This window comes from Typha angustifolia, chromosome 15 (assembly GCF_048772165.1).
Source record: "Typha angustifolia cultivar Huaian chromosome 15, ASM4877216v1, whole genome shotgun sequence".
NCBI lineage: Eukaryota > Viridiplantae > Streptophyta > Magnoliopsida > Poales > Typhaceae > Typha > Typha angustifolia.
Genome location: NC_133253.1, coordinates 5,614,049 through 5,641,591, shown reverse-complemented (window position 1 = coordinate 5,641,591; position 27,543 = coordinate 5,614,049). Strand labels below are relative to the sequence as shown.

At 36.6% G+C, this 27,543-nt stretch overlaps 5 protein-coding genes across 10 annotated transcripts; 2 read left to right on the top strand and 3 right to left on the bottom strand.

The window, feature by feature from the left end:
• Positions 1-865: 865 nt before the first annotated feature.
• On the top strand, positions 866-13,702 carry LOC140779706 (probable transcriptional regulator SLK2). 5 transcript variants are annotated; one of them, XR_012107390.1, is made up of 13 exons: positions 866-1,067; positions 1,490-2,444; positions 2,534-2,665; positions 3,936-3,984; positions 5,171-5,385; positions 5,538-5,606; positions 8,085-8,185; positions 9,580-9,673; positions 9,765-9,834; positions 10,914-11,747; positions 12,032-12,118; positions 12,362-12,446; positions 13,344-13,702. XR_012107390.1 is itself a non-coding variant. In XM_073124935.1 (12 exons), exons 2-11 carry the CDS (start codon positions 1,728-1,730, stop codon positions 12,094-12,096), a joined length of 2,346 nt encoding a protein of 781 aa, XP_072981036.1. In that variant the 5' UTR covers positions 866-1,067; positions 1,490-1,727; the 3' UTR covers positions 12,097-12,118; positions 12,362-13,702. The 5 variants fall into 5 exon arrangements, 3 of the variants coding, with proteins under 3 accessions (XP_072981036.1, XP_072981035.1, XP_072981034.1); XM_073124935.1 differs by having other exon boundaries at positions 12,362-13,702; XR_012107389.1 differs by having other exon boundaries at positions 867-1,067; positions 12,032-12,446.
• A 701-nt stretch (positions 13,703-14,403) lies between these two features.
• On the top strand, positions 14,404-15,994 carry LOC140779709 (protein M7-like). 2 transcript variants are annotated; one of them, XM_073124937.1, is made up of 2 exons: positions 14,404-14,415; positions 15,421-15,994. In XM_073124937.1, exon 2 carries the CDS (start codon positions 15,423-15,425, stop codon positions 15,756-15,758), a length of 336 nt encoding a protein of 111 aa, XP_072981038.1. In that variant the 5' UTR covers positions 14,404-14,415; positions 15,421-15,422; the 3' UTR covers positions 15,759-15,994. The 2 variants fall into 2 exon arrangements, with proteins under 2 accessions (XP_072981038.1, XP_072981040.1); XM_073124939.1 differs by lacking the exon at positions 14,404-14,415 and having other exon boundaries at positions 14,691-15,729; positions 15,829-15,994.
• A 483-nt stretch (positions 15,995-16,477) lies between these two features.
• On the bottom strand, positions 16,478-21,182 carry LOC140779708 (bifunctional UDP-glucose 4-epimerase and UDP-xylose 4-epimerase 1-like). Its single transcript, XM_073124936.1, has 9 exons — positions 20,704-21,182; positions 20,563-20,612; positions 19,652-19,787; positions 19,393-19,494; positions 19,027-19,254; positions 17,576-17,657; positions 17,387-17,469; positions 17,213-17,304; positions 16,478-16,886 (listed from the first exon to the last, which is right to left on the bottom strand). The coding sequence occupies exons 1-9, from the start codon at positions 20,926-20,928 to the stop codon at positions 16,802-16,804; spliced, it is 1,083 nt and encodes a 360-aa protein (XP_072981037.1). The 5' UTR covers positions 20,929-21,182; the 3' UTR covers positions 16,478-16,801.
• A 573-nt stretch (positions 21,183-21,755) lies between these two features.
• On the bottom strand, positions 21,756-24,863 carry LOC140779682 (protein LEAD-SENSITIVE 1). Its single transcript, XM_073124888.1, has 2 exons — positions 24,708-24,863; positions 21,756-22,954 (listed from the first exon to the last, which is right to left on the bottom strand). Exons 1-2 carry the CDS (start codon positions 24,799-24,801, stop codon positions 22,245-22,247), a joined length of 804 nt encoding a protein of 267 aa, XP_072980989.1. The 5' UTR covers positions 24,802-24,863; the 3' UTR covers positions 21,756-22,244.
• Positions 24,864-26,381: 1,518 nt separating this feature from the next.
• On the bottom strand, positions 26,382-27,044 carry LOC140779042 (two-component response regulator 24-like). The gene is made up of 2 exons (XM_073123986.1): positions 26,775-27,044; positions 26,382-26,594 (listed from the first exon to the last, which is right to left on the bottom strand). The coding sequence occupies exons 1-2, from the start codon at positions 27,042-27,044 to the stop codon at positions 26,382-26,384; spliced, it is 483 nt and encodes a 160-aa protein (XP_072980087.1).
• Between the last annotated feature and the right edge of the window lie 499 nt (positions 27,045-27,543).

The window sequence follows — 27,543 nt, the reverse complement described above, 5'->3', positions numbered from 1 at the left end:
AGATGTTGAAGATAAGAGCAATTTTGTCAATAACAACAACAACATTGCCAAACATGTGATATATTTTTATGAAAACCACATAGCTCGTTTGGTTGAAGAATAATGTAATTTACGGATAGTGTTATACTTTTTTTTTTTAATTCATGATTTAGAGGAGAGTTATTCTAAATTATATTTATTTGTGCTTGTTGTAATACTAGAATAGAGGGTATCATGGATAAAGAGGTATTTGATTACTAAACTATTGATTATAAGGATGATTAAGGTCAAATATCAAAAATACCTTTGATATTTTAAAGGAGTGTAGGTGTTAATTTCTTTTAGGGGTATTTGTTGATAAGTCTCCTCTCTCTTATTTCAAACCTCTAAGAAGGAATATGACATTGATAATCATGTCAATTGGTGATACTATGAGAATGTTAACTATGATTAATTATAGCAGATTTAGGTGGCGTGTCCTTATTGGGTGATCTCTAATATATGGACAGTGGGTGAAAATGAAAATTATCAACAGTTGAGGGGTCAAGGTGTAAATTAACCCATATAAAAATCTTAGCGAAAAATAACAACGCACCCAGCACGTGCGCTTGCAGTTAAAGATAAAATACGACCGCTGTTCGAAACGCACGTCGTTTGTGCACCCCAAAGTCGAGACCCGGAGTCGAACAGCATGTGTGACCGCGGGTGTACGCTTTTAGTCCGCAACTGGGTACAAAATGATCGGTGGATAAACTAATGAAATGTTACGTAACAGCGTACCTTTGCTTCGCTCCCGGTTTCCCCGTCCTCCGTTGTGCGATTTACAGGCCCAAAAACAACCCAGTAACGATCTGCCACGTATTTGGGCTCCTGCGGTGGATCTTCGTATCTCGCGGTCTGACGGCATCGGATGCCGGCACGTAAGCGGGAGGTCGACTGGTCAAAGCCGGTCACCCGGTCGTCGGCTTCGTTTCGCTTTCCAGAGATCTATTTAAAGCCAGCTCGAGGACGGCGCTTTCGAAACCGAGAGACCATCAAGCTTCTCCAATTTCGCGTCTTTTTTTTGGGGAGTCGTAGTGAGTTTGGAGGTAATTCGCTATCTCAGTTTATTGGTTTCTCTCCATTTTTTCGCCCATTGTTGTTATTTTCCCAGCTCTTTTTGGTGGAAGATAGCAGGGCAAAGGGTTCAGTTTTCCGTGTTTTGGTTCTCTTGATCGGTGGATTTTTAGAGTGTTCTCGTCATTCGTTTTGTCCTAATTAGGGGGAAGTAGGATCCTTACTGTACTTGCGATGACTTTAGATTGAAATGTTAGGGTTTTGAGAAAATTATACTGCATTATTGTACATTATTTTATATTTTGGGAGCTAAAATTAGCGGCATAGTGTTGATTAGGGTATGATCGGTTCCATTATAGGGACCAATTGTTCTGCATGTCTTCGTTATCGATTTGTATTTCTTGCCAACCTATATTAACCAAGAACCTTTCTTTGCTTCTTATGCAATTGCTAGTGCAAAAGATTTCGTTGTTCCAGAAGGAATACCAAAATAGGGGTTCTACCTCAATCCTTGAGGGTTTTTTCTAGGTAGGGCTGGCTCTGGATAGCGATCCAGATTCTAGTCACCATCTGGCCGCCACCTCCTCAGTGGGCCCATTACGGGTCTCTTGACGTGTTATCCAGCCCAGTCTTGTACTTCCATTGGAATCTCCTTTCAAGGCAATGGCCAGATCCCGGCCACGGTGAGTACTATGTCCGGGATTGGGCAGTCTGGTCTTGTGCCTGCTTCTGTGGACATGAAAAGTGGGGTTCTCAATAGTGTGGCAAACTCATCTGCGCCCAGCATCGGTGCTAGTTCCTTGATCACGGACGCCAACTCTGCATTCTCCTGTGGGCCTCAATTGCAGCGGAGCACCAGCATCAATACAGACTCCTACATGCATCTTCCCACCTCGCCATTGTCCTTCTCGTCCAACAACATCTCAGGTTCTTCAGTGATGGATGGTTCCTCCATCCTGCAGCAGAGCTCTCGCCAGGAGCGCCACGTGCCAAATAATGGGGCATCTAGTGTCACGTCTCACCCAACAGTACAGGAGCCTGGTGTTGCGCTGCATGGGCAGAAGAAACCAAGGATTGAAATGAGGCAGGAGGATATCCTGCAGCAGCAGATGATTCAGCAGTTGCTTCAGAGGCAGGACTCTTTGCAGATGCCGGGGCGTCAGAACCCACAGCTAGAGACCATAATGCAACAGCAGCGACTAGCACTCCAGCAACAGAAGCAGCAACACCAAATGTTACAATCCATTCCTCAGATGGAGCGAGCACAACTTGTTCAACAGCAGCAGCTGAGGCAGCAGCTGATGCCATACAATATGCAGCCAGGTGCTCCTGTTAAACGTGCTTTTGATAGTGGGATATGTGCTCGTCGGCTTATGCAGTACTTGTATCACCAGCGTCATCGGCCACCTGTGAGTTTTATATGCTGATAATAGGGATTAACGAAATATCTAACACTATCTTTTGGTGTGACTAGTTTTTCTAATACTTCCATTTGCAGGATAATTCCATCACTTACTGGAGAAAGTTTGTGTCAGAGTATTTTGCACCACAAGCAAGGAAAAGATGGTGCTTATCATCATACAGTAATATAGCCAATCACACCCTTGGTGTTCTCCCACAAACATCTATGGTTAGTTTCTGAACCACAATTATTTATTCGGTTGTATTTCTCATAGACTACCCATTCTGACTTCTTGCTGTGCTACAACAGTAAATCCTGTGTGGTAAAACAACTGAAACTCCTATCTGAACTACTGTCTGTCTATTTATATGTCCTACCTACAGGTGAAGTCAAGACACAAAAGTTTGAAATTGTGATGTGTTTCGAGAGATGATATACTTCATTTGTCTCCTTTATGGGTTATCTTCAGTATAGTGCTTGAATTGGCAACTCTTAGTTGAGTAATTGTAGGATTATCAACCTGTAAGAATGGATGGGATATACCTTTGGCTTTAAGATTGAAATACTCTAGACAATAATCGTCTTCTCAGTAATAAAGATAAGAAGAGCAGGTTCCACCTCTCATATGCTTTGTATTGAGTAATCTTCTGATGGAATTTTCATCTGTTATAGAAGCAAATGGTTGTTCAATGGGTTTTGGTCCATGTAGGGGTTGACTTGGGCATCATGCACAAAATAGTATCTTAGACTATCTTGTGCAGGGCCAGGTGTACCAGTTTGCTACAAATGTATAGGTATATCAGGACTGCAATTTTTTGAAAAGTGTGTGCAACCTTTTAAGCCTTCAAGTATTTCTCATGATCGTAATTCTTCTGCATCTTGTACATGCAAGTAGCATGAGGGGAAAAATACAGAGAAGAGTGGTTAAGGGCTGCGGCTTATTTGGTTCGGTGCTTCTGTGACTTATTATGCTGCCTTGTTTCCTACCTTCTGAGATTTAGTTTGATTTGGGATATAATTTTGAGCATTATTTTTCTTTCTTTTTTTAGAAGACAAACACTAGTGCAACTAACTATACAGAATATTGGACTAGTTTTTTTTTGTTTTTTCCTTCATGTGCAATCAATGATGGCTTTGGCATGAACTAGGCCAACTCAAAGGCATACTTTTATCCGTAGACTTGAATTAGATCTAACTGAGTTTCGTTTTGAAATGTCTAGGACTTCCCTGGCTTAGAGACTAGTACTTTCACGACTATTAATTAATCTTTGAGCATTGTCAGTAAGTCAGAGAGGATGTTCTTAGTCTCTTATTATTGTCATTATGGTGATGATGCCTCATCTTACTGCCATTTGCTTGATTAACCAAAATTCTTTATACAAATAATACCATTTATGGAGAATATAGGTAGAATTATGTTGCAATACTTAGCAGTATATCATCTCTAGAGGTGAGACTCTAAATTGTGATTCTTGAAATAACTATGTTTTTATTGCAGGGTGCATGGCACTGCGACATATGTGGTTCTAGATCTGGAAAAGGATTTGGTTAGTTGATTCACTGCTATTATTAATTTATTAAGACTTGCCTACCGCAAGCATTTGTTCTAATGAAACACTGTTAATTTTGTTATTTTGGTGGTATGAAAATTTGACATCATATACATTGTTGCTATGTTTGCTCTATCATGATCTCTAATGCCCATGAAACTTGTTTCTTTTCAGAAACTTCAATATGCATGATTAGAGGTGGAACAGTATTGTATAGATGATATTGTTGGTCCAGAACAAGATAAAGTATCTGTGCAGTAGGTGCATCTTTCCTCCATCCTAAAAATGTGACAATAGGTTATGAGCCTGAACTAGTTACACTGCGCTGAACAATATATAATTTGTATGTATCTCAGTGTATCACCATCTTGTGCACATTAAAAATTTCATTGGTTGGTGTTTGATTTTTTTCTGATCAAAAGGAAGTGAGTTGCTATATGCTGGTAGCACTTAATCATTATGATACTTGAACATATTAGCAAGATTGAAAATTATGGAAGTTGGCAAGCCTAGTGGATGCACTAGAACTTAACCATTTATATTATTCTATGACCTCTGTTTACTCAGCTTGCCATCTTTCCCTGAGCTGACTAGGTGTAAACTTTGACTCTGGTCTGTCTGTCTCCAATCTATTTGGTTTACCCCTATTAGTTAATAAGTTTATTAAAGAACATCAATTTTCTGTTTTAGCACTTCAGAGTTGAGATTGGATTATATTTTCTTATTATGATATTCTCCTTGATATCTAGGGTAGATATCAATTTTACAGTGTAATCATCTCTTTGCTGAATTTACTTTTTTGCTTTTAGACATTTTGTTCTGCAATTAAATTCTACCAACCCTAGTATACAGAAAATCTTTATCTATATAATATCATCCTTTTAAAAAAAAAAACTTTTTCAATGGTCTATGGCTCTGCAATTTTTTTTTTATCTGCCCTACTATCATGCTGAATGGTCTTTTTGGATATTTGATACTCTTCAATAATCTGATAAATGCCTGCTCTAGAAGATCTGTTGAACTGGTTTTCTCCTTTTTAATAGCTATGCACTTCATTCTGATATAGTTGTGTACCTGTGATCAATTTTATGTTTATTTTCATCTATTAATTTATTGTATGTTTTGAGTAAGTTTACTAATGTGATCTTTATCTTTGTCTCTTTCTGTTTTGGCTTTATGGCAGAGGCTACTTTTGAAATACTCCCTAGGCTTTGTCAAATTAAATTTGACCATGGTGTTATTGATGAACACCTATTCCTAGGCATGCCACGGGAATGTCGGTCTACATCTGGAGTAATGATGCTCGAATATGCAAAAGCTGTTCAAGAAAGTGTTTATGAACATCTGCGTGTTGTCCGTGAGGGACAACTGCGAATTATATTCACTCCAGAATTAAAGGTTTAACTTAAATGTAGCTAGTGCTGCATCACCTGGCATTGGGACTTTCTGCCTACTTTATTTTTGATACTACAGATTTTGTTTTTTTAACTGTTGTGGTATGCAATTGTTAAGTCTATCAATTGACGTAACTGAACTTTTAAAATTTTCAGATAATTTCCTGGGAATTCTGTGCACAACGTCATGAAGAGTTCCTACCTCGCAGATTGATAGCACCCCAGGTATCTATTTACTTCTATAGATGTCACTTGTGCATTTCCTGCCTATTATTAGAAAAATGGGGAGAAAAAAGTTTCTTTGTTTCTACTTCCATATGCCACATGAAAGTAGCTCCATCTCATAATGAAAGAATGTAGAAAAACTATAATCCATTCATGAAAAGATGAGTCTCCTTTTAGCTCCCTTTGGATTGATAATTGTTCTTCTCCTTTAAGCTCCCTTTGGATTGATAATTGTTCTTCTCTGTCTTCATTATATAATCAAATCGAATCTAGACTTGGAAGCTGCCAACACTATAGCGGCACAATTACATGAAAGCCTTTAAAGGATACCTGATACAATTCGAAACTGAACTTATGTGTTTCCTGGTACTTATATGGATCAATTGCAGAATAGGGCTAATACCAGATTGTTTCCACAAAGACAAGTTGTTACCAATTCTTAAAATTAAAGCAGTATAAACAAACAATAAATTTGTGAAATTAAGAATTTAAGGAAAATATAGCATAAACTGAAACGAGATTCAAACGTATTCAGAATAATCTAAGGCCATAGGTTCCTCTCTAGAATTACCGGATTTAGTTTACACCGTGAATAGTTTAGGCTACTATTTCTCCAATATAAATGAAATATAGAATCACTGGATTTGATTTATAATTGTGACTAGATTAAACTTTATAATCTAGTGTACTGGGTTTGCCACCTTCATATCACTACTGAAATATTTTCCTATACTTTCCAAGTATAGATCAACTAGGTATAATAGCATAAACTGTCTGGATTAGAGTATGACCCATCCACTCCCAATCAATCTATGCTAGATATAGTACAGGAACCATTGGATACTAGACATGATAATTATACATAATAACATTTCCACACATATTGTATGATGGGTATAACGTTCCTCTATCATCAGTACCACAAATAATGAAGAAATACTAATGAATCATATATCTAAACTCCAACTCAATTGACAAAGATAAATAGAGAAATACATCACTTAGCTGAGATTCCCTAGAACCTTAGACAAAAATTACTCCATACTCTGGTCCAAAGGCAATGGTGAAGGCATTGTTTTTCATCCAGATCTATTACAATACTTTGACTCTCAACACACACTAGGCAAAAATTGTTGGGGATTAATTGAGATGGAATGAAGTATCTCTCCCTGGACTGGACTAAAGGCTTCTTTTTATGGACTTCGAAGCGTTGCTTAGCCACCTTTTCATTTTAGCAACTGTGCATCGGCCGTCTGTTCACTTGAGTAGTTATGCAACAACCGTCCATTGCATCTATTGGATGAAATTGTAACCTTCAATTTCTATTTGCTCGTGCGCTTATGCCGATTTGCTTGAGTGACTGTAGCACAAGCAATTACATAATGATCAATGCAACATTCTTTGAAAATCTTTATTTAAGATCGACTGACATTTTATTCCTCTTTTGCAGCCCTTTTGACTATCTATATTTATTGGAAAATTCTTTTTATCTACAATACACACAGAATATATTAGAAGTACCACTTTTTAATTATAATTAGCATAATAATTTACTTTATGTGTATTGATCATCACATTTATGTGTTGATCACACCCCCATACCTGAGTCATGCTTGTCCTCGAGCATGTAAATAAAAAAACAAGTTTTTAAAATATAGGTTTTCCTTTCAATGATGCATAATATAATAATAATAATTTTTTTTCCAATAGAAATTAAGTTAGGGATTGTGCAATTTTTAATTTCATTTAGCTTTCTAGTTTCTACTTGATCCATGTAGCAAACTTTTGACCAATGACTCCCAAACAGATGTCTTAGAGCATTAGATGCAAAGCATCCCTCAGGTTTACTTGTTTCATTTAAATAGGCCACAAAATCAACTAATCACATTAATTTATGTAGTATTTCTTGATGTTTTACTCAAAGTCATAATGCTTCCTGAGGCACATGATCCTGGTGACTGCTCCACACGGCTACAACTAAGCTCTTTCTTTCTTTGTGTAGTTTTTGCCGACATTTTTCACAAAATCATAATACTTCCTGTGACACACCATCTTGGTGTCTGCATGACAAAACTAAACTTTTTGTTTGGAAAAAACTGCATCACGAATTGGATTACATAATAATATAATATAATTCAGTAACGTTGCTCCCCTCCGTACTTGAATATGCTTGATGCCAGCATTTCTCTGCTGGCTAACAAGCTGATTGTTATCTATGTTTCAAGCTGAGCCTCCTCATCCCATTACTAGCTTGCTTAGTTAGTTTGTAGCCCTATTCTTTGAATTTGCATTCAAATAGGTTGTCTTTTAAAATTCATGCTTTTATACAACCTATTGCTTTGTGCATGAAGCATTCTGCCTTCTCTTTGGATTGAAAATTTATTTTTATGTTAATTGCAGCATGAAGTTACCTGATTCACTAAATCTTTGCATGATGCATTTGCGAAAGAGAATTGACTGTACATTTCTTATTTACAGGTGAACCAACTGCTGCAAGTTGCCCAGAAATATCAAGTTGCTGCCAATGAAAGTGGATCTGCTGGCGTATCGCAACAAGATTTGCAAGCCAGTTGTAATATGTGAGTGAACTCCTTGATGCCACATTTATGAGCATGATTTTTTTATGATGAAGAAATTGTTTTTTATTTCTGTAGTTAAGATGATTCTACCTACAAAACAATTTCATATTAAAATATCTTCTCTGCAAGTTAGAAACCTGATATCTCCTTCCTGCTAAGTTCTGCTTAGTTCAATTTTTCATATCCATTGCATCATAATTATGCATGGATATTGTCATTGACAAGGTTGGAACAGGTGGGGAGCAGATCCTTCCTTTGTTGTTGACAATTTTGACAGAATCAACACAACTGTATACTCCCTTGGATTATTCATTGCCTTTTCTGCATCTCTCTGCAATGTCCTCATGTGCTCAAGGGTTTCTTAATTCAGAAACTCTACATGGGGATTCATCATTCACGTAAATTTGACATCCACAATGTTGATGTACATCACATCATTTTGATTGATATTAGTATTTAGGAGCATAAATTATGGCCATAAATAATTGTGAAAATAGGTAATCATGACCTAAAGATGATGTGGTCATGCAGATACATTTGATGCTCACATGCCACCAGTCATTGTACTACTATTGTTGCATCTCTACTTCTGTTATGTTATGCATCTTTAGATTTGCATGCATGCATTCATGTTGGTTTGTATTGTTCTATGCATATTTTAGTTACTTAATATTGGGGAATGTGTGCGTGTCTACAAATGTGTAGTCATGTCGCATGCTCTCATTTATGGTGATATGTATCGTGTGCTTTATTTTTTTTGAAATTCTTGTCCATGAGGTTAATTTCTGGGATCAATAATTGGAGTGTACTGTTATAAGCTTGTGTATCTTCTTATGCTAGGTTATTTTGATTATCAGGGAAATATCAGGTGGATGTATAGTTGTATCCGACGTTGCAATTTCTTTAGATCTTTGTAAGGATGCAAGCATTAAGTTTAGGTTAAGAGCTGATTATCAAAGACTAGGTGATTGCAAATTTAAAATGTCCTTGTCCAAGAAGGTTGAAACCTTTTAATCTTTTATGATGTCGGAAATATACAAAATATTACAAGTATTGTATTATTTCGTTCAGGTTTTGATTATATTTTTCACAAAATGCTCATGGTAATTTCTGGGCTTTTCCCTAGGTTTAATATGTAAGTATTCCTGAAAATATCAGCAGACAACTTATTACCAATTGCTTATCTTATGTTTCTGTTAAATTTTTGTGCATATCCAATAGATTGAGTTTGGAGATCATCCTAATACATCTAAAAAGTAAAAACTAAGAATAATTTTCTCCTGTTTTATATTCTGTAAGTGATCAAAAGGAGAGTATCTGAACCTACTTTCTTTCTGGTATAGTAAGTTGCTTTATTTGACCATCTTTTCTTCTCTTTCTCCTTTTGCGTTAAGGTTTGTGACAGCAGGTCGTCAGCTGGCAAAAAATCTGGAGTCACAGTTGTTAAATGACTTTGGGTTTTCTAAACGATATGTACGGTGTTTGCAGGTAGTTAATATGCATTTTTTGTACTTATGTCATCATCTAAGAACAGCTGTCATTTTATAAACTCTTCACTGAATTTCTTGACTGTTGGCAGATATCTGAAGTGGTAAATAGCATGAAGGACTTGATTGATATTTGCCGCAAGCAGAAGATTGGACCCATAGGTCTGAAAACTGCTCTTACATGATTTTTCTTTTTCTTTTTAAAGGCATTACTATCTTTTTGTGTTGGAATTTGCATCATTTCAGATAGCATAAATCAACGACATTGGGTATTTTCTTGAACTTACGCATATCCCTGCAAATAAGTCAGATGGATGCATTTTTGTTGTATTTTAGGAAGTACTGAAGTACCAAGAAGGCACCATTCAAATTTCATGTGACTTAGAAAAAAGAATACAAATTCTAGCATTGCCGAAATCCTATAGCTTTCACCATAAATAGTATGGGATGCTTCGTTCGATCAATCATCAAATGGAAAAGTTCTGTGGACCTCAAAAGCAGAGTGACCTCTCAACAACAAGCCATTTCCAGCCCTCGTACTTTTCGGTCCATGTCAGGCCCTTCCTACTTTGAGATATCAGCCTGTGCTTGCAACTTCCTCATCTTTAGTGGGCTGTAATCACCTACTTGTTGGATGTTGAACAATTCTGCACACTCATGAGATTAAATCTTTTGCATTTTAAACCTGTTTTTCTGTAACACAACACTGCAATATTGGATTAATTTTTGTTGCCGTGATGGCTGGTTCCCAGTACTCATATCCTCTCTTCAATTATACTTGTTGGTCAGATTAGCTCAGTCTGGGACCAATAAGACTGGTGTTCATAGTTCAAGGTCCCAAACCTTGACTCTAAGGCCTCAGGACATGCTATTCTCTAACTTGAATTTGCCTTAGTCAGAATTTAAATTCCATCTCTATAGGTCTCGCATCAGGTCTAGCGTAGATTGTCAGGTTTATTTAACCTTCTCAAGAGCAATATTTGCTCTGTAGCCCATTCTGATATCAATGAAAGAGGTTTAGATGATGATGATGATGGTAAGTGTTGATTTTGCTGTTTATGTTCTGCTTCTGTCCTTTTTTTATTTGTCCTCCCAAACAAGAATCTTTTGATTGTAGTTTCCCATCGTATACTTTAATTTCCTTATTTCTGCTCCTTGTATTTATTCTTATATCAAGAAATCAAGTTTTAGCAGCCAAAGTATGCCATTTTTTATTACTGCAAATGTAATTACTCTTGCAGAGAGCTTGAGGAACTATTCTGAACAGGCAGCTGCTAAGCTCCAGACACAGAAGATTCAGGAGAAGGAGCAGCTGATTTCTGCTAACTGCATTCCGACTGATCAGAGCAACCTGAGTAAAATATTGGGCAATCCTGGCTTAAGCTGCCATATGAACAATAACTCACGAAGCACCCGATTCCTTAATAATGCCCCATCAAATGTTGTGGGATTGAGTAATTATCAGAACTTATTAAAGAACTCTATGAGCCCAAGTCATAGCACACTTCAGCAGGAAGTGTCTAGTGTGTTCAATAGTTCTAACCAGGCACAAGTCATGCAATTTCAGACCTCTGTTTCATCAGTTCTGTCAAATGGATTATCAGGCCCAGTACAGCAACAGCCTCCTCCGAATAGTAATTTGCTACAGCAGAATAATCTGCAGCCCTCAGCGGTAAACCAACAAATGCAGCAACATGTAATTCAGCAACTGCTGCAAGAAGTGATGAATAATGACAAAGGGACATCAGAACCATCTCCTAGTGCTCCTAACTTGAATTGTGACCTGGCTGGTGGGAACTTATATGGCAGTTGTGTTAGTGTCACAGGAAGCATGCCGGCCAGGATGAACAATGGACCAGTAAGAAATACAACAGTATTGGGAAATGTTCCCAGCAACATGAGCAACAACCCTACGGGGATGGTTCCGAGCAGGAATAACAGTTTCAAATCTGTTGCCAGCAATCCCACGGTCGGTGGAAGCAGCATTAGCTCAGAAGCAAATTTGCATCAGCACATGGATCTGCCAGAACTTGAGCAAATTGCTCAAGAGTTTTCAGAAAATGGAATTTTTAGTGGTGAGTCAGTTGATATGGAATGTGACTGGAAAGTCTGAAATTATTTATAGAATTGTTTTGACTATTTGGTAAGTTCAAACTCTTAAAGAACAATGTATAGCAGCTTTGGCATAATAGGTCTGAGTGTCTATTATGTGACAGACACCTCTTGGGTTTACCTTGGCAATTTTTAGCTGCCAATTTGAGTACTTCTCTAATTACACCAATTGCTAGCAGTATTTCTCTTTTACTTTTAAATTGTAAGTTTGGTCTTATCATTTGAGCTTAACTAATGTCTTTCAAAGATTTTGCTGGAAAGATAGACGGATCGAGTGCTATAGCAAGAGTAGGTTCTGCTGTTGAGCTGTGAAATTTGCTGCTAAATTATCCAGGTTTGGTTCTTATTACTAGCTCTGTTATTTTAATATAATTCTCTATATTGAAAAAAGATGACTTCATGTGAGTAACATGCAACTATATTCTCGGGATGACATCCTTTCAGAGGGTACCTGAAACATATTTTCTAAGCTACAAGCTCCCTAACCTTAGAATAAGCCACTTTGTTTTTTTCTGCACTTAATACTTTGTTTGATGGGAAGAACCAAGAACTGAGATTGGTTTATCTTACTTTTCAGAATGATAGAGTTATTCATCAATTTAATGGTCCGTCACATATTTGACATACATTTAATACATAATTATGCACCGCAAGGCCAAAAGGTATTCCCCATGATGCTATTAATATTTTTTAGGGGCTTATTTTCTTTGATACATTCTTATGCAAATCAGAATCGCGGCCTCCGGTTCCTTGTGTTTAGGGAAATTCTTAACAGTGGTCTTATTTTTCTCTCTTAATTGCTCTGATTAAAATGTTTGTAGATAATGATATTTACAAATTTCAAGTAACTAATGTCATCTTTGGAAGGAAATATAAGATGCATGAGAAAAAAAAGGGACAGTAGCAGTTTATGAAAATTATTCGGCAAGGGAAGATCAAGTTGATGCTGGGTATTGTGACAAAGTTGGCCTATATGTTCATGGGGAGTAAATATGAACTAGGACAACTGAGACCTATTTACACTTTATTGTTGACGGTAGCATGAGCACTGTGGTAGAACTTCCATCAAATAGTAATTAATTGCATGCTAGGTGATGGCAAAATTGAATAACTTTGGAGCACTTTGGGAAAAATAACATGTATAAGAGTTGAATATCTTTCTGGTTCACTTACCAATCGAACTTTGCACACACGGATTAAGATGAGCATGTCTTTTGTCTTTTAGATGACTTAAGATAGATGGAATGCAGAACTCCATGAAAAATTATTGTATGAGGCAAACTTTATGTGACAAGACACGATGCCGAGAGAAGTAAACAATCTGAGATATTCTTCTGTGGCATTAGTTCAATAACTGGTATGTGAAATTATAATTATCTTGGTCTTACTTGTCAGGAGAAAATGTTTATTACTCATATTTTATCAATGTATAGAACCTCAGTGAAAGCATGATGTAAATTGTGAAATGAAAGCATGCTCAAACTTCAATCTATATGTATATTAATCTCTTAAACCAACAAGGGGATTATCACATTATGCTAATGCGATGTGCTTTGCAGAGTTCTTCCAAATGTGACAGTCATGCTAGAGAATGTCTCCACTAAGAGGAAGCGTTTGCAAGAGTAGGAAACTAGCAAAAGTGCCAATTTAATTTGTTTTACTGACTGTATCTAGTAGAATTGTTTGAGCAAATTGTTTGAGTTTATTGCATTTGAAGTTTTTAGGAATGCTGACGAAGTCAATCTAGATTAACACCAGCATCTTTTTGAATGTCTCAATCTTGTTACTTTCAAAGCCACAACTTTGTGTCTTTCACAGAGGTTTCACTTTAGACTGGATTTTGTAAATCAATTTGGACGAGCATCACATGAGCCTTTAAAACAAAATAGATGTTCCGGCGGAGTAAAGCTTGCTGCTATCCATTTTCTCAAATATTGTTTAAGAATTTGTGAGTATCAATCCGAGTTGAGTCTATTTATTTTTTAATTGATTAATATTTATGTAAGTTCTTAAGACAACTATAGTTAAGTTATGTAAGCTACTAATGTAAGTTTAGTTAAGTCATATAAGTCTATAAGATAAGTTATAAGATAAGTCATAATTTGAGTGATCTTTGTATATAGAGGGTTAGGCTTTTTTGTTTATTCATTCAAGTATCTAAATTTTAAAAATTGTTTGAGTTTAGTTATTTTCTTATTATCGTATTTATCGTAGTTGTTAGATTGTTTTTATTTTTATAGAAGTAGATCATAATCGTAGAACTTTTATAAGCACTCAAACTATAGTCACCATCTTTCTCTAATAGTTACCATACTATATAGCTGTCCACCAACACCATTAGTCGTCCATCACCTTCCAATAATCGCTATAATATTAGATATTTACTCTTATGTCCTATTTTAATCTCTCCTCACTATTTTATTTATATCATTTTAGCCGAGCCTCCTATTTAGGTGAAATCAGTCATTAGAATAACTTATAATATTACTATTATCTAAATTTTTATAATTCTTTTTACGTACGATTTTATTCGTAACTGAATTTATTTTTCTATGCTAAATGGAGTTCAACCAAGATGTGTAAAATGTGGCAGTATCAAGTAATCGCCCATTAACAGCCTCGGATTTTGAGGTTGGTTGTTAGACATGTTATCAGTGTACGATATTCTGTATAAATTGATAGATAGATAGATAGAACTCTCTTGCATAGCTGCCTCCGAAGGCTATTCATTGAACAAATCTTTGGAAAGATTAAACCCTTCATACTTACTCGGAACTAGCTTATGGTTACGGGTGGATAGGGCTTCTGTAATTTAATTATATTTAAATTTTTTTAATTTAGAATATAAAATTAAGTGTATATATTTTTTTATAGTAAAATATATATATATATATTATTATTATTATAGAGTACATGTAATTTATATATTCAGTGTATGTTAAATTTCATTATTATAAATTAAAAAACTAAAGATAATTAAGTTGCAAAACATCCTGGACTGATCTTAGGTTTCCTTAATTCTATCGCAAGTCTCTCAAATCATATGCGATGTTCATCTTTAAGCACCCAAGTATGGTTCACCTTTCATCAGAACTGCTGTCAAATTTGTCCTTATTTTTCTCAACTTGAAATGCTTTTCCAACTGAAACAGGACCTTCCTAAAAGAACACTAATAAATAATTAATGCTCATACCTAATTGAAACAATAATCTTTCTCTTTTGTTGAGAAAAGACCAAACAAAAGGCAAATACGTAAATTTAAAAGAAAAGAATACTCCTTCTAACCTAACTCTTCACCTCAATTTCCTCTCTGTGCTTTCCTTTTTAGTTCAATAACCTCTTGCTTCACACCATATCCATGCTCTCATTGAAGATAGCATCTACCAAGTGATGCATCTACTTGAAAATTAACAACAATCATATTTAGTTGCCAGAGTTCAACTCTTTAGGTGTTTGGTGATTCACAAACATTGAACTGGCCACTTCTTTCACCTCAAACTACACATTCAAGAGTGCAGTTCATCCATGCAATCCTCACCAGCCAAATCCCCCATTTCCCCCCTATATATGATGAATATGATTCTCATCTGGTGATCCAAAAAACAAGTGAACATATCAGAATTTTTATTTACTCAGCTATGGCAGCAACCAAGTCCATCACCTCTCTTCCTTCAATGCCAGTCTTCTCGCGGACCGCCTTCGCTCTGGCCCTCCTGCTCATGACCCTCGCTGCGCATTCTCAGGTGGCTCTCTCGCAGAATTGCTCGGTCGAACTCTCCGGCCTCGTAAACTGTGCACCATACGTCGTACCGGGTGCGCCTAATGGGGCACCTAGCCCGCAATGCTGCTCGGCTTTGGGAGCCATCGACCACAGCTGTGCATGCAGCACACTCGAGATCATCAGCAGGTTGCCTTCCAGATGCAACATTCCATCTGTTAATTGCTGTAAGCTTGCTATCTCTTTAACTATTTAGATGTGATAATTTGCATGCAGTGAGGTTATGTCTAACATATTTGTCACTTGATCAAACACTTGGTGAACAGCTTAGTGAGTGCGGCAAGGAGTGTCAAATAAAAGAAGGCTGTCTGTCGAGCTTCAACTGCAACTGCAATTAAGTTTACTCTTTGTTGTCTTCCTTCTTCTATGCTTACCATGAGCTGAGCTCAATGGATGATAGATGTTGGTGAAACTTGATCAGTGTCAATAAAACTCGAGTTCTTGCATTGCTTGGCTTGCTCTAGCTTTTGAATTCCTTTTGAGCAGTTCTCAATCTCAATAATTTATAATGTTTAGTAGCGATAAATAAAATAATCTATAGTAAATTATTCAGTGCTCTGAAAACGATAGACTACCGTTCTAATATCACCTCCGAGTTCCACTCCAAATTTTCTCCAGAATGATACCTATGCCTGTGTTAATGCCATGGTAGCAGACCATGGATGGCACACTGCATTTGTTAATGCGTAGCACACCACTCTCATTAATGGCACATTACACATAGAAAGGGCACACTATTCTTACACATAAAAAGAGGACATTGGTCCTAACTTAGGACTCCTAAGCCGACACATCACATAAATTAAGCACACTATGAAAGCTAAAGATAAGGCTTGTTCGCAAGCAACAAGAAGTTTGGTCCATATTTTTTTAGTGTGGTCGTAAAGTAAAATTATCTTGCACAATAAGAGATCAAAATATTCCTCAAAAGAAAACAATACAAAATGGAGATGAGATTATAGATCTGCCACTGCTAATACATTTGCAGAGGTTTAAGAGCCGCTGCTTGTACAATCGTTTGTTCTTACAACTTATAAATTTGAAATTGATGATTCAAACCTGCTCATATACAATTGAGATGAATGATCTTCAAGTTATAGGATCATAGTCACAGTACAAGTTAGCATGCCATTATGCCAAGAAGACCCAATTAGGATAAAGATACGTTAACGAAAGGTCCAATTAGTCAAGCTTTCTCCTTTCTGCTAGGATAACATAGGTTTGCAGAACTTTAGAGTTTCATGGTTGGGAATAATAACCATATGGATTCTTGCTTGCCCAATTCCACTGGTCTCTGCACATCTCTTCTATGCCATACTTTGCTCTGCAATCAGATTTCATGCTCGCACTTAGTAGTACTCAAACAAATATTCTTTAATGATTATAATCAATGGTAAGAAAGATTTGATCAAAATGATATATGGCAAGGAAATAGATGTCAATTTTTTGTCCAGTGTGCTTGATATATGTTTCGATTGTGAATATTGTGTAAGCAAGAAACTCAGATATAATACACCATTCTCAGCCCCAAACTGAAATGCTTAGTTGTCGGTATACACACCCCTACGGTGCAGTGGTGAAAGCAACATAAAGGATTGTGACAACACTTATAACAGAATAATCTAAATAATCTAGTAGTGTGAATCATACCTCCAACCTAGCTCCTTTTTTGCTTTTTCGGTGGAAGCATACACAGCTGTAGCATCACCAGGTCTTCTAGGGCATAATTTAACGGGAATTTTCTGAAAGAGACAACCATGACAATATAAAGGTCAATGGCATCATGAAATTCTAGAATCACGAAAGTGCTGATTTGTAGCAGACCTTGCCAGATGCCTTTTCAAATGCTGCAACCATCTCAAGCACAGATGTACCGCATCCAGTCCCCAAGTTGTAGGCAACGCAACCTGAAAATGACAGATTAAAGTTACAATAAATAGGTCTGCCGAGAAAACACACACACAGAGAGAGAGAGAGAGAGAGAGAGAGAGAGAGAGAGAGAGAGAGAAAGACCAATATCTTCTGGAGCAAAAAGCTTTTTAAGGGCTGCTATATGGCCATCAGCTAAGTCCATGACATGAATGTAGTCTCGAATCTGCTTGGATAGAGGAAGTAAAGGTAAATTTTATACTCCTTTTCTACTAAACATAGAAAAGGCAAATGGCATGGAAGTTATTCTTAATGACAGTTCCTGTATATCAAATATCCACATACAAAAAAAGTGGCACAAAAATATTCAATAAAAAAGTATCAGGAGCATATTATTACCCAAACATAATGATATAATTCCATCAAAGGGATAAAAGAGAAAAATAACAGATAAATCAAGAAATGTTGAAGTATTCTTGAAGTTCATGAAATACCAATATATAGTCACAATCAGTTAAAAAAACTAATTGGCTAAAGATGAAGCATGACACAAATGCTTGTGTCTTTGTGATTTTGCCTTTTTATTTTGGGTGCAATCTTGTTGCTCTCACTCTTTTATCTGCTTTAATAAGTACGTAAATATGAAGAAAAATGAGTTTTATGCCTTTGCTATTTCTTTGCATCCTTCTTTTTCTCTCCATCTCCCTTCCTCTTCCATTCTCAGTGTTTTTTTTTTAATGATATTCAAACAGGCCGGTACATAATACAGATAGAACCTACGTAAGAATTGCGGAGAATCTTAGAACTTAAAGAACCCAAAACATAGGTAGGTACATGAATGAGCACAAAGATTGCAACATTTAAGATATTGATACAGATGACCAGTGCCAAGAAGAGATATAAAAGAGACTTTTGTGTCCATTGTAAATTGGAAATAGCATCAATTTAGAATAAAAATGTCCAAGATGGTTTGGACATTTTCGATGGAGAAACATAGACAAATTAAGATGGCTGGACATGTCTAACGGAAAAGACATAGTAGACTAGTAAGGAAAATAATTTACTTGGCATTAACAATAGAAAACTATATTATTCTATACATTGATCGAAGAAGGCTATGAAGTATGAAGAAAAAGTTGGTGTTGACTCATGTAATGTTCATAAAAGATTGTTGTGTTACAGATTGTGCTGGAACTTTTCTTTTCTGGGACATAGCTATTCCTATCATATCACCCTTTACTGGCCATCAATCAGATAAGAATAAGAAAAGGACATGACAGGGTAAGTAATTTGATGTTTCCTTAATGGTACAGAGTGTACTGAAGTGTTGGATAAGTGATTCCCAAATTATGACTTCTGATAGATATTTATATTGATTGTAATGGCTTTTATATATAGATAAGTGAAGGAAATAGATGGGCCACAGTACTATGATAAAGACCAGAAGCACCAGGACAAATATTTAAGATCATGTTCAGCAAAGACAATGTGGAATTGACTACAGAATTAGTCAGAGGAAATCATATCAATCTTTAGAAAACAAACATTCCTTGACAAGTGACAAGTATAACCAGAAGTGATTGAATATTGCATACCGCACTACCATCCTTTGTTGGGTAATCGTAACCATAGACATTCAATTCAGGCAGCCTACCAACAGCAACTTGCTGGATATAAGGCATTAAATTATTTGGGATGCCCTTGGGATCTTCACCAATTTGACCACTCTCATGAGCTCCAACAGGGTTGAAGTATCTTAATAGTATAATTCTCCATTCTGGATCAGCCTTTCGGATATCACGAGAAATCTCTTCAAGAAAGAGCTAAAAAACCAAAATTTATACTTGAGTTATAAGTTGAAAAAAACAATCAATAATGTGATGCCCTGAATAAATTAAAGGACCTTTAAAGTGATTACACAGGGATGAACTGATAATTTACTAAGTCAGAGTTTAGCATACCTTTGTCCTACCATATGGATTCATTGCTCTTAGCTCAGAGTCCTCAACACATGGAATTTTATCAGGTTGGCCATAAACAGTAGAAGATGATGAAAAGACCATCTAATTTGCACATGAAATATGTCATAAGTCAATAAATTATAAGAGAATATTTACACTTCCAAAGCAAAGCTGCATTTAAAGGTTATGCTGAAGCCATCATTAGTGGTGCATATACATGCTAGCTAGCAAGGAGAGACTTAAGTTAATGAAAGAACACCTTTTTACAACCATGTTTTGCCATAAATTCATAGAGATTTATTGTGCCAATCAAATTGTTGTTATAATAGAGAGTAGGTTTCGCAACACTCTCCCCAACAGCCTTCAGTCCAGCAAAATGGATCACAGCATCAAATCTAACCATAAGAAAATATTTTCTACAGGTTAGCAAACTGAAATGCAAGACAAATTGTGGCTAAGAAGTTACTTAAGGAAAGCCAGCACAGACATGTCAGCAGAAGAAGTTAGTGGAACTAAAATACGGAGTAATCATTTAGAAATTTAAATATTATATAAGTAAGAGTATCACCATATACAATAGTGTGACAATGCAGAGTGGAATGTAACATGTGAGCTAGGAAGAGTTTTGGCATGACTGGTAAAAGATTTTATCCAATTTGCCTGTTTAATAGATCATGCAGCACATATTGGACAGAGTATAAATAGAAGTTTTTTTTTACTACGGCAATAATACATTAAGACAAGTTTGTTAGTTACTATATTGTGAATAACAATCTATAAAATGCTTGATACTACTGGATAGTCAGTTATTCATCACTATTCAATTATGATAGCATACATCTAAAGCTGGATTTTGACTCCTTATTGATACATATTTCAAAACTTGCGATTTGAGTGAAATTTGCTTCTAACCATCCAAACTAAGCTGTAGACTTTTGCTTGAAGTAGAATTTTCTATGACAGACCATTTACAATTACTTGGTGGAACAACATATATACATACCAGTAATGAAACCTGACATGTAATATAATATTCTCCCAACAGTCCTCAAACTTAATTGTATGCCAAAATCATTCTATAACATACCGAAGTTAAATATTAGATCAAATAGCTCCCAAAATAACGAAAAATCGCGTAAGCAAATCGAAGAATAGAAGACAAGATCCCACCTTTTTGCCGAAAACACCTTCTCCAGATCCTCCTTGCTCCTCAAATCTCCCTACAACACAAGAATGCACATCAATCTCAAAAATCTAGAGAGAGAGAGAGAGAGAGAGAAACAGGGGAGTTGGAGAGAGTCTAGGGTTTACGAGAAAGAAGTGGAGGTTTCTGGAGAGGGTGGGACCGGCGAGTAGGCGGACACGCTCGACTGCCTCGGAGACGGAGTTGTCGAGGTTGTCGATGACTGACACGTCGAATCCCCCATTGAGCAGCTGGAGTACGGTGTGGGTCCCGATGAAACCGGCGCCGCCGGTGACCAGTACGGTCTTCGGCGGCGGCTGGGGGTGGTCGTGGTCGGGGACGGAAGGCGGCATTGGTGTTTGCTGTCGGAGAGAAGACCAAGAAAGGAACAGAGGACTTGGATATTATCAATTGGGAGGGGAGGGAGGGAGCGAGCGAGTTCGAGATTTATAGTATCGGAAAGAACAGGAGGAGGAGGAGGAGGAGGAGGAGCGTTATCGAGCAGCGTGAGTGGATAAAGATGCGATGCCGAAGAATACGCTTGCAGGCGGTGGAAGTCCGGCAGTCCAACTATTATAAGCGACAAGCTGTTAGAAAGAGAGTTTTCTTTCCGTTGGTCTCGGCATGGATTTGGTTGTTGCAACTTATTATTATTTAATTACATTTTATTTTCATGGGATATTCAAACTCACTGAAAAAATACACGAGTTCCCTTTTTTTTTCCTTAATGTTTTTGGATTTACCATTCTTTTTTTTTTCGAACCTATATAAGTTAGAATAATTAAATCAACTATCTTTAAAAACGACAAGACAAGAGTACAAAACTGTTGACTTTATATATTGATTTATTTTCATCGTTAAGTGATTCAAATATTTAAAAACTCATATATCTTCATCTACCAAGCTACAGTTATAAACCATATTTGCCAACCAATCTCGCTAGATGACACTATATTTGCTTGTCGTATTTTCTTTTTAAAATACTAACAGCGCATATATGATAAGTAATCGCACTCAGCTAAAGCCCACACTTTGCCAGGTAAATGTGGGCCAATATTGGGCCTTTCCTCTGACTGGGCTGGGCTGCATGTGTCAGTCTGGGCCCAGCTCTAGCGGACTCCTGCGAAACTTTCATTCCATTGATGAGCTTACGAGGACAATGATTAAAAGGGCAAGTAGTAAAAGATAAAGTAAAAGCAAAAGAAAAGGAATGGCCAGGACCCCTCAAAGAAACTTCTTTACATCACTAACTGCTGGAGCAAATCTTCTGTCACATGTACAAACACTGAACTGACCATTATTGCCTCTTCATTCTGGATGAAAAAGTTATGCTGTCATAGATCTCAAATTGGGCAGAGTAGATGGAACTGGTTAGAACTAGCATTTGTACAGGAGCAACAGATCAAGATCTAGGATGATTAAGATCTAGATCTCTCCCTTCACACTTTCATCATGACAAGAACAAGGAACATAGAGGGACAAGTTACAGATCAACTAGTAAGGTGATTCACTATTATCTGAAAGGCATGAATTATCATGTTTCAGGGCAGAAACCACAACACATACACATGTACTGCATTTTATTATCACAAGACATAGTCTCTAATGTCCACACTAATCAATTAATGAGGGCAATGGCACCTGTACTTGCTTTACTGAGTTGCAAATATCATAGTAGTGATTCTCCTTCTGTAAGGAGCAAAGTTGCCACTTCATCGGAACGTCTCTCCACAGTTTTTTCCCCTTGGGAGTGATGTAAATCAATGTTTGATGCTAAATCCTCCACAGCAACCTTTACGACATCTTTGCGAACCCCTATATCAGTGATGTATCTGCCTGCACAGTACATCCCGGCGGTCACGGTGGCCATCCCCACTGGACCAGCCACCAAAAGCTTGAAGGGAGTAGACAAAAGAGCTGCTAATGGAACACCTATAACCGATGATGCTTGCCCGCTTCTCCCGATGCCTGCTTCCTCGAGGGAGAGAAGACCTGTCTTGCAGTAGAGAGCAAAGTCCTCGCAGTTGTTCTCAAACACATCATAATTCCCAAATCCATTCTGCAGCAGGTACATTGCTCTGTTAATCACTGTCTCTGGCGGGTCAGCCATTGCGGTGGTGCATGTTCCACCTCTGACTTTTGCAAGGAAAACAGATGGTGACACTCCGTATTCAAAGTAGTAGAGCGAGCCATTGCCAAGAAAACAATCCAAGCAAGAGAGGATGACTCCACTATTCGGTAGTTGGAATCCACAGTCCGGGAAGGTTGGGCAGCTTGATGGAACCTCTGAGCTGAAGTTGGAATTGGATGAATTAGCACCGGATGAAGCATCCTTCTTCCGCGTGAAATGAACCACTTTGTTTCCTCCCACATAGATACCTACTTATGCATTTGAGAGTTAAAGAAAATTAAAAACCAAAACAAAAAGGGGGTGATAGCCATGACTTTTAAAGCTATAGGTTCTAAAAGGATTGGATCAAATCGGATCATGAAAAATAATACAGAGATTGCTCTATGGAAATAAAATTGCATGTTAGTTCATAATCTAATGCCTGAACAGTTATATTTGGCATTCAGTGAAGCTCCTTGTGAAGCCAGGATGTTTAATTTCTTATGCAAGTCAGTGTAACGACTCAGTAACAAATGTTAACATGAGAACTAATAGTACCTTTAGTATGAAGCTATAGATAATACTATAATAGATCATGTGTTTTCATATAAGGTAAAAATTATGCAATGATAACTAAATTATGTAACGGCAATCAAAAAATCACAAGCCTAATGAAGGGACGATCATCATTATTTGACACTGCAAAGATTTTTCAAGTGATGAGAGGTAACACTCAAGACAGTTTTTACATAGCCTTATATAGAACAAATCTTTGCATATTAAAAATGAAAAGTATTTGGTGAACCTCAACTCAGTAATACAAATAGTCTATTGCTTGATGGATCTCAATATATAGCAAGAAATATCTTTCACATGGTCTTAGCAAAGAGAATCTCCAGAAATGTGAAATTGTACATATAGCAGCTTTCCATGGCACGTCACATGTGAAAAGATACCATTGTTTACCCCTTAGAAACGGCCCTCAAAAAAAAATGAAGCAAAACTGCAACAGAAGTAAAAGATTGCTTAGAGTAAACAACTACCTTTGCATCCATCTGCTATGCAGAAAGAATAATCACAAACTAGAAGGACCCCCTCTTACACCTCTTCTAAGATGTCATCAAGAATATGAGAATAAGTAGAACCACAGCAGAAGAAAAAGATTATTTACATTAAAGAACCACCTTTGCATACATGTGCTGTCCACCAAGAATGGATAATTACAACCCTAGAAGGGACCCAACAAAAAGCCGAAAAAGAAAAATGATATGATAACCATAAAGACATGAACAGTGGATCAAAGGATTATAATCATTGTGGATAAATGAGATCAGATATGGAGTAGAAAAAAGAACTGCAGTCCTTGAAATGAAACACCAAGTACATTGCTATTATGTCTCTAACTAGAAATCCTTTATCTGCTACGTGAAGGCAAGACCAGATACATCTGCAAACGAGCAAGCAAACAATTGCTTCCACAGGTCAATGAACAGGTCAATGAATTCCCCAATTGTGAAGTTTCAATAATAACATAAAATGAAATACTAAATCACTTTGCCTCCCAGGAGATATACACTCTTATCATCAGCTAAAATAAATTAATACGTAAAATGGTCACCGTAATTCTACTTATATTGGATTGAATGCAAGGAAAAAAATTTCCCAGTAGAAAGAAGAACAGCTTTTCAGGCATCTCAATTGTGAATTTCGTAGTCCAGCACCCAATTCCCAGAGAAGAACCAATTTCGGACAAATTTCACGATTCAATAACATGTTCGAACTCCAAAATGACTACAAGAAACCAGAAACTAAAAATTTTCTATAGAAAATACAGATGCCTCGTAAAAAGTTCGGATCTTTGGAGTAATAAAACCACAATCTATCTCCAAGTCAAAAACCATTGCAGACCCAATTCACAATTCATCAAGAAAAAGCTCCAAAGCACACCAAACATCAACCAATCTTACATTACAGAAGACGAATTGGAGAAAAAAAAATGTAAGAAGAGATCAAGGACCATACCATGGTGGGAGTAAGTGTAGACGGCCCTCCACGTGTAGATGTGGTCTCCTGCCCTTATCTCCGATCTCTCGACCCGATGTGAGAGAAGACCCATCTCCACTATCCTCTCTTCCTCGTTATTTCTCGCTCTCCACCAAGTTTTGACTCGCAGTAGAGTTATAGTCGTTGTCGGGTTTGTTCTACGGGGTGGGAACGTCGCTCTCTGTACGACAAATCACCAGCCGTTGGACCTTAATCAGACTTTAGGGTGGAAAAGAGGGATGATTAAGACTAATTATGCTTACCATGGCCCATGATGCTATAAAATAAAGTTTTCTTTTGGGGGGCTTTTTACAAAATTGCCATTGAAAGCTTGTCAAATGTAATAATTATCATTATATTCTTCAAAATATCATAATTGCCATTGAATGCATTGGATTCTTTTACAATTATCGTTATGTTGGATAAACTTGGATATAATTAACACTAGAACTTAACCGAGATACTGAAAAAAAATTAGTTTACCTAAATAGATTATTTTAAATGGTTTCTTATTATATGCATACTATGTTATTTTCCCTTCAAATTAGTTATTTGAATCTTACTATCAAAAAAAAAAAAATTAAGACATATCTATGCAAAAAAGCAAGGCTCCAATTTAAATATATATTTATATATTTTTTTTCTCAATAGATTAATAGTATGTGAGTTAAATGGTTAATCATATCTAGAGACATAAATATTAGTTCTCTTTAAGATATAGATTGAATAATTAGGTCAATCATTTAAAAAAATAAATTATAATAGGTTTAAATAACTACTGTCCTAGATTAATATAACTCAACCACTGGACCAACTATGTAACCCTCTTGTTAGGAGGATATAAATAATTTGATAAATAGAGACACAGGGAGTAGATGTCCAACATTTACTAGTAGAAAGAGAGGGTCTTCTTATCAGCATGCTTTTATGAGTACCTCCTACTTGTCACCAATATGAGAGAGTGGCACCAAAGCTATTGCCATGAGTCCATTGCAGAGGAGCACAAGTATCTCAACTGGAGACATCTCTTATCAGGAAATTTATTTCTACATACCAACCATGGCTACATTCCAACTCTGTAAGTAAATCATATTGCTGAAAACTATTTGTTATGTTTCCCCATGGCCATTAATATCTAATCCTTCTTGCATCTGATTTTGAGATAAAAATATTAGAAAAATGTTAATTGGCATGTGCAAAAAAAAAAAAGCCTATGAATTGGTCCCCATCTTTGAACAGCTTACTTAAGTGAATTTTTTGCTTCATGTTACACCTACTCTACCTAACATATGTAGATATAATACATCTAGGGACATTGAGAGACATATCTAGATTGATGCTGATGTTATATAAAGAATACTTGATTAATAAATCAATGCAGTAGTTAGCCAACTCCAGCAATCACAATCCAGAGAAGTGAAGGTTGTGGAAATAACATCATTAGAATTCTTTCATTTCACTCAGGTGCTAGAGATTTGCAAATCAGAGATTCTCAGAATTTAAATTATTGATATCGATAAGTTTTCACGACAAGTACTTATCAAGACTTCCTTGAACAAAACAGGTGATCAGTAATGGCCTATGGACAGAATATTAATCTAAAATTCTTCTCAATACCATAGAACCACTTATTCCAAGGATAAGTACAATGAGCTATTCCAGTTTGCTATCGCAAACATTATTCTTGCTGTCAACTTTTGGCACCAGGTCTTGTATCAGGGGAGTGAGCTTAGTGAGTGTCAAAGGCTTGATGAGGAACTCGTCTAGGCCAGCTTCCATAAATGCCTTCTTGCCCTCAGCACTATCATCTGCAGTGATACCGACTATCTTAGCGCGAAATCCCATTGCTCGTAGGATCCTCGTAGCCTATCATGTAATGAAGCACATGATTGTCAAATTATTGATCAAGAATATAGACAGCATGTTATTCAGAAATCTGTATTAGTAACTCACAGAATACTAGTAGCATTTAGGCCTACCAATTTGTATACTGAATCACTGATCCTTATGTTAAGCACCACATGTATCATATGAGTTGAGACATACCTCTGGGCCATCCATAACTGGCATGTCCTTATCCATTAAAATGATATCAAAGGTCTTTCCTTCAACCAAATGATCAACAGCATCTTTTCCATTTTCTGCTTCAGTTGTTTCAACTTGGAAGCGTCGCAGGAGAACAGTGTGCATCATGCGCTCAATTCTATTATCGTCAACTATTAGAGCTCTCAATGGAATCTTGATTTCATGTAGATTGTCCTCAGGCATCAAAATGCTGATTGCTTTCGACCTTGATGACTCAACTTTGGATGCCATTATTATGTCAAAGAGTCAATCTGCACAGGTTACTGAATAAAGCCCTTCACACAGTATTACACATAACACCATTTAGTAGTTATGAAGATAGTCACGCCATTGATAAAATGCAAAAATAAGTGATTATGACAAACTAACGACATCACAATAACATGCCTACAGTTCATAATCATCTCATTTGGTATAACATAAGAGAATTAGCTGCAAAATATATACTAGAAGAACTCGTGAATGAGATACATCATAATGACATGATATCTATTGGCGCTAAGTAAGTATGCTATTAGTTCTTCATATTAAGCATAACTATTTATACTTTACATTACATTACAGCGCAATTCTGCTGTTAAAGTCTCTAATCCAAATTATTACAATTATAGCATACAATAAATTCATGTTCACAAAGTCATATATGGATAACAATTGTAGATGTTTTCTTTCAAACCCTTTTCTGAACTAGCTTAATTTGCAATGCTACTGAACACATATTGATATGTTC

Excerpts from the sequence above, each read along its gene's own strand:
- LOC140779706 (XM_073124935.1), top strand. The coding sequence starts at position 1,728 with ATGTCCGGGATTGGGCAGTCTGGTCTTGTGCCTGCTTCTGTGGACATG. Across the intron at positions 2,445-2,533 it reads ACCAGCGTCATCGGCCACCT|GATAATTCCATCACTTACTG; the intron begins GTGAGTTTTATA and ends TTCCATTTGCAG. Across the intron at positions 9,835-10,913 it reads GCAGAAGATTGGACCCATAG|AGAGCTTGAGGAACTATTCT; the intron begins GTCTGAAAACTG and ends TTACTCTTGCAG.
- LOC140779709 (XM_073124937.1), top strand. The coding sequence starts at position 15,423 with ATGGCAGCAACCAAGTCCATCACCTCTCTTCCTTCAATGCCAGTCTTC.
- LOC140779708 (XM_073124936.1), bottom strand. The coding sequence starts at position 20,928 with ATGCCGCCTTCCGTCCCCGACCACGACCACCCCCAGCCGCCGCCGAAG. Across the intron at positions 17,658-19,026 it reads CAACAAAGGATGGTAGTGCG|ATTCGAGACTACATTCATGT; the intron begins GTATGCAATATT and ends CTATCCAAGCAG. Across the intron at positions 17,470-17,575 it reads TTTTGCTCCAGAAGATATTG|GTTGCGTTGCCTACAACTTG; the intron begins GTCTTTCTCTCT and ends TGTCATTTTCAG.
- LOC140779682 (XM_073124888.1), bottom strand. The coding sequence starts at position 24,801 with ATGGGTCTTCTCTCACATCGGGTCGAGAGATCGGAGATAAGGGCAGGA. Across the intron at positions 22,955-24,707 it reads CTACACTTACTCCCACCATG|GTATCTATGTGGGAGGAAAC; the intron begins GTATGGTCCTTG and ends ATGCATAAGTAG.
- LOC140779042 (XM_073123986.1), bottom strand. The coding sequence starts at position 27,044 with ATGGCATCCAAAGTTGAGTCATCAAGGTCGAAAGCAATCAGCATTTTG. Across the intron at positions 26,595-26,774 it reads CAGTTATGGATGGCCCAGAG|GCTACGAGGATCCTACGAGC; the intron begins GTATGTCTCAAC and ends ATTACATGATAG.